General features: G+C 45.7%; 1 protein-coding gene across 4 annotated transcripts in view; it reads right to left on the reverse strand.

The window, feature by feature from the left end:
* Window positions 1-4,449, reverse strand: part of LOC132842469 (trinucleotide repeat-containing gene 6B protein-like) — a 19,334-nt gene extending 14,885 nt beyond the window's left edge. For 3 of the 4 annotated variants that reach the window (XM_060865188.1, XM_060865187.1, XM_060865184.1), the window contains exons 1-5: window positions 4,242-4,449; window positions 3,087-3,144; window positions 2,945-2,966; window positions 2,518-2,829; window positions 504-2,288 (exon numbers count right to left, since the gene is read on the reverse strand). In XM_060865188.1, coding sequence (XP_060721171.1) covers window positions 504-2,288; window positions 2,518-2,829; window positions 2,945-2,966; window positions 3,087-3,140 — 2,173 coding nt within the window. In that variant the 5' untranslated portion in view covers window positions 3,141-3,144; window positions 4,242-4,449. Of the gene's footprint in view, window positions 1-503; window positions 2,289-2,517; window positions 2,830-2,944; window positions 2,967-3,086; window positions 3,200-4,241 lie in introns of all 4 variants that reach the window. The other variant, XM_060865185.1, reaches the window with a different exon arrangement.
* Window positions 4,450-5,000: the final 551 nt, after the last annotated feature.

Below are 5,000 nucleotides of genomic sequence, written 5' to 3' on the forward strand. Positions count from 1 at the left end.
CCCCCCTGTTACTTACCCCCCCTGTTACTTACCCCCCTGTTACTAACCACCGTTACTTACCACCCTGTTACTTACCCCCCTGTTACTAACCACCCTGTTACTTACCACCCTGTTACTTACCACCCTGTTACTTACCCCCTGTTACTTACCCCCGTTACTTACCACCCTGTTACTTTCCACCCTGTTACTAACCACCCTGTTACTAACCACCCTGTTACTAACCACCCTGTTACTTTCCACCCTGTTACTTTCCACCCTGTTACTAACCACCCTGTTACTTACCACCCTGTTACTAACCACCCTGTTACTAACCACCCTGTTACTAACCACCCTGTTACTTACCCCCCCTGTTACTTACCACTCTGTTACTAACCACCCTGTTACTTACCCCCCTGTTACTAACCACCCTGTTACTTACCCCCCCTGTTACTTACCACTCTGTTACTAACCACCCTGTTAACTGTGTCTAACACTGTAACACACTACATTTAATACACACTAACCTATGTTCTTGTCTCTGCTGGTCAGGGTAGTTTCTGCCATGGACTCATGCTGTTGTTGAGAAGACTGCCCCCTCTGCTGCAGGTTGCTCTTCTCCCACATGTTCACACTCCTCTTGTCATAGTGAGCTGGGTCGCCCCATGCTGAAGTACCATCATCAATTTCCATCTTCCTGCTAATGGACTGGGGTGAGGGCTCCTCCCACCCACTTAGCTCAGTGGCCGAAGACTTGGGTGGAATGGGACCGGGTTTCCATCCTGAGCTTTGGTTCAATACCACAGGGCCTGAGGATGGATCCCTGGACTCCTGTAAGCCTCTTGGTTGTGTGAGCTGGGACTGGGATTGTTGTAGCTGCTGCTGATTTGGGTCTTTCGGTGCTGCTTGATTGTTTGTAATATGTTGCGGGTGGCGATTGTCCCCCCATCCCTGGTGCTTTTTGCACCTCCATCCCTCATCCTCAGAATAAGCCCAAGACTTCTCACCTTGTCCAGCTCTACTTTTGTTTTCCCCCCACTGAGTGTCTCCTAGGCCCCAACTGCCCCTGTCCCCTTCTCTCTGCTGGCCACTACCACTCCTATTCCCATCCCACCTTCCTACCTGTTCATCCTCAACCGCCTCCACCCAGCTGTTGCCCCTCCCTGTCAGTAAGGCACCCTGTTCACCATCTATTTTCTCCTCACATTCGTCCTCTTTACTCCCAGTTCTCTGGCCCCTGCCCCCCTTTAAATGGCCCTGCATATCCCTGGACCACTGAGGACAGCTGGGGCTGTTAGTATCAGTTTGTGTATGCTCAGTCCAGTCTCCACCTGATTTACTGTCCACCTCCAAATCCCAGGCTATGCTCTGCTTGATCTGAGTCTGCCCCCAACCAGTGTTACAAAGTACTCTGGGATCCAGATCATTTCGACTGAGCATGCTCTGTAAGGTCACTTCAGTGCATGAGGATTGAGCTCTGGAGTTGTTGTGAGACCAAGTCCCACCCTCGCTGCTTCTGTGGCCAACAGACTCACACTCAGAGCCCTGCTGTTCTTTCTCATTCGTCACTTTCTCTGTTGTATTGTTTGTAATAATTTGACTGTCCTGTAAACAACACTCAGGGCTTTCATTTGACTGTTCATTCCTGCCGTCTTTTGGCACGTCACCCAGCCTAACTGTAGCTGCCTGCTTTTTTAACCCACCTCTTTCTTCACCCCAAACTGTCTGAGATACCTCCTGGCTGACTCCATTACTCCCAGTGCTTTTCAATCCCATTTGGCTTTCCCCAGATGTTCCCCATACTTCTCCAGACTCCAGCAGTTCTCCGCTTGTGCTACTAGGACACGTACCAGGAATTAAGGCTTTAAGATTTGAACTGAAAGAAGGGAGCTGCACTGCCACGTTTAACTCTTTGCAGCCGTCAGCAATGTCTGCTTCTGCTTGGTTTGGTCCCGTTTCCTTTTCCACCCTGTTGTCTTCACTTTGGCCTCCATCCTGACTTTGTATCTTCTGCTGCATGCATTCTGTATCTGCTGAATTCACGGCAGTTTCACAGGAGGAACAGAAGATTGATTCTGCATTGCTTACATCTGCAGTGACATCAAGCTCCACCTGTTCTGTCTGGATCTTTTGTATGCTTTGATTGCATTCCCATGAAGCTTTGTTCATAGATTCCTTCTGCCTCCTACTGTCCACAATAAATGGCCATGCCTGCAGGTCAGACCCATCTACTACGACCTTATCCATTCCCTGAGATAGCAGCGGTGCTCCGGAGCCCGGGACGCATGTGGAATTTGCATAAGTTGAAGAAGCTAAAGACAGCAGGAAAAGTAGGAAAGTGGTGAGGTTTACGTTAAGATCTCAATAAATAAATAAATAAATAAAACCCACACAAAACAGACACAAAATAGTGCTGAATCAAGCTTTATAGAAGTTGCATTTGCGTTAAATCCCTCATTCGTACATGATAAAACATGATGACTAAAAGGGGCTATTTTGGTGACTAGTAGAGACTTTATGTGTACTAAATTACTTGCCCACCTGAGCGTTGTGTAGTGCTTGCATTTGACTGATCCATTGTGTGCAGTAATGGTGAAATACCATCTAAAGACTGGCCCCTCTTCAGCAGGATTTTAGGCTCCTGATGGTTCCGGAAACGAGGTGGAACTTCACGCGACATGTGCCACAAAGACAACGCAGGAGGGACCTGTCCATTTGCCACAGTGATTTGCTTTTCATTGCTCTCACCTGCAGGGAGCACTGCAGGTCCGCCAAGAGCAGGATAAGGGGACAAGGATGGAGTGGAACTAGAGCGCAGTGTCACACAGTTTAAGGGGACAGGAGTGGTTGAGTCTGAGTGGACAGAAAGTCAAGAACACAAACTTTTACATCAGTATGTCAGTTAGTACACAGAGTTTATAACACAGACAGAGTTTACACTATCTAATCACATCACTAAGGTATTTACCTTTAAGTACTTGTCTGGTGTCCTGAAACAAGACAAGACACAATCAATATAAACAACATCAGCATGCCCAAGACAACACACCAAACTCAACACCATACAGTCTGTGTGTTCTGTGTCTGTGTTAAACCACAATGTGTCACACCTCGGATGAAACCGGAGTTCTCTGATCTTCTGCTGTTTTTATAAAGTCTTCCATTAAACTGCAGAATAGAACAGATTTACAGGATGTTAGTCCACATGCATGTCCACAAAGATCTGGAGAAATCACCAGAGCAGAAACAGACTAAATCAGCTGTAACGAGTCATGTAGTATTGTATAGACAGGTCTATAACATCTCCACCAGTCATGTGTTAATGATGTCGTACTGATCAGCTGAACATTAGCTGGCAGGTGCAGTGAAAAACACTGAGTATCTGCTCCTTATCAGAGCTGTGAGAATGTGGGGCATCAGGAGGACAGTCAGGTCTGTTATAGACCAGTGTAAGAACCTGAGTGACTGACAAGAGCAGGTCTGTGGGGTGTCCTGGTCGGGGCAGAACCTGACAAAGTGCCCCAGTGAAGGAGACACAACATCAAGCAGTGTTTTAAATGTTTGGGGTAAAATGTGTAGAAATAACTAAAGTCTGTCGACTCATAAAAGCGGTTCATTTAAAACTTTACAGTTTAAAATCTACACCTAAACTAAGCGTACTGAGTTAAAATGGTAATAAAATGTTAATCTGAGGAACATTCTGCAGTTTACTAACTAGCTTCTGTATGCTAAAGCTAACATGTAAACAAGTCAGTGTTATTCTTCCTACCCACATTTCGACATGTCCCGCCTCCTACGACTTGATTAGCCAGTAGGATCGCGTCTGCGTTAACGTGGGAGTAAAACTGACCAATCAAAGCAGTATTTGGGTTAAGGAGTAGCCAATCCTTGTGGGGTATGAAGGAATTGTATGAATACAGGTGGGTTCAGATAACTGCATTTTCCGACATGACGCATATAACTCATCTGGATCAATTTCCTGCTTTTCTTCTGCAAGATGAAGATTAAACGTTTACTAAAACTCTAACGTGACGTGTTAATGTGGAAGAAAATATCTTTTGCATCGACTAAAAGTTGTCATCTTGCTAAAATGCTAAAAACAGCTAGCACCTGTAGCCCAAAGCAAGCAGCACAGCGGGGTTTAGCTTTAATAAACACATAATTACACATCAAACTCCATCAAATATGTGTGTGTGTGTGTGTGTGTGTGTGTGTGTGTGTGTGTGTGTGTGTGTGTGTGTGTGTGTGAATAAAGTGTACTGTACCTGTGAGGTGTGTTTATTTATCAGGACATTTCAGCTGCAGCTCCTTAAACAGGACAATAATAACACCGCCTTTATATATACTGCTGTAAACACGGAAACACGCGCAGTAATGAACAATAAAGTGTAAAGACTGAAGAATGTTTATAAAAGCGCTGCTGCTATTGCAGTAAAGTTCTTATTCGGCCATTAAACCCGAGTCTTTTTCCTGTGTACAGGAGGAAGTGTAGTACACTGAGTCATACAGCAGGGGGAGACATACATACGTGTGTGAAACAACTTCTTATTTAGGGTTTAGGGACATTGGACAGGAGCACAGTGAGTAGGAGCTAGTTCTGAGAAGAACATGTTGTATGAATAGAATGGAACTGAGAACATGGAATTGTAGTAAAGGACTGTGTCTCACACTGTCACACTATGTGTCTCACACTGTCACGCTATGTGTCTCACACTGTCACGCTATGTGTCTCACACTGTCACGCTATGTGTCTCACACTGTCACACTATGTGTCTCACACTGTCACACTATGTGTCTCACACTGTCACACTATGTGTCTCACACTGTCACGCTATGTGTCTCACACTGTCACGCTATGTGTCTCACACTGTCACGCTATGTGTCTCACACTGTCACACTATGTGTCTCACACTGTCACACTATGTGTCTCACACTGTCACACTATGTGTCTCACACTGTCACGCTATGTGTCTCACACTGTCACGCTATGTGTCTCACACTGTCACACTATGTGTCTCACACTG

The sequence above is a fragment of the Tachysurus vachellii genome, chromosome 3 (assembly GCF_030014155.1).
Source record: "Tachysurus vachellii isolate PV-2020 chromosome 3, HZAU_Pvac_v1, whole genome shotgun sequence".
Taxonomy (NCBI): Eukaryota; Metazoa; Chordata; class Actinopteri; order Siluriformes; family Bagridae; genus Tachysurus; species Tachysurus vachellii.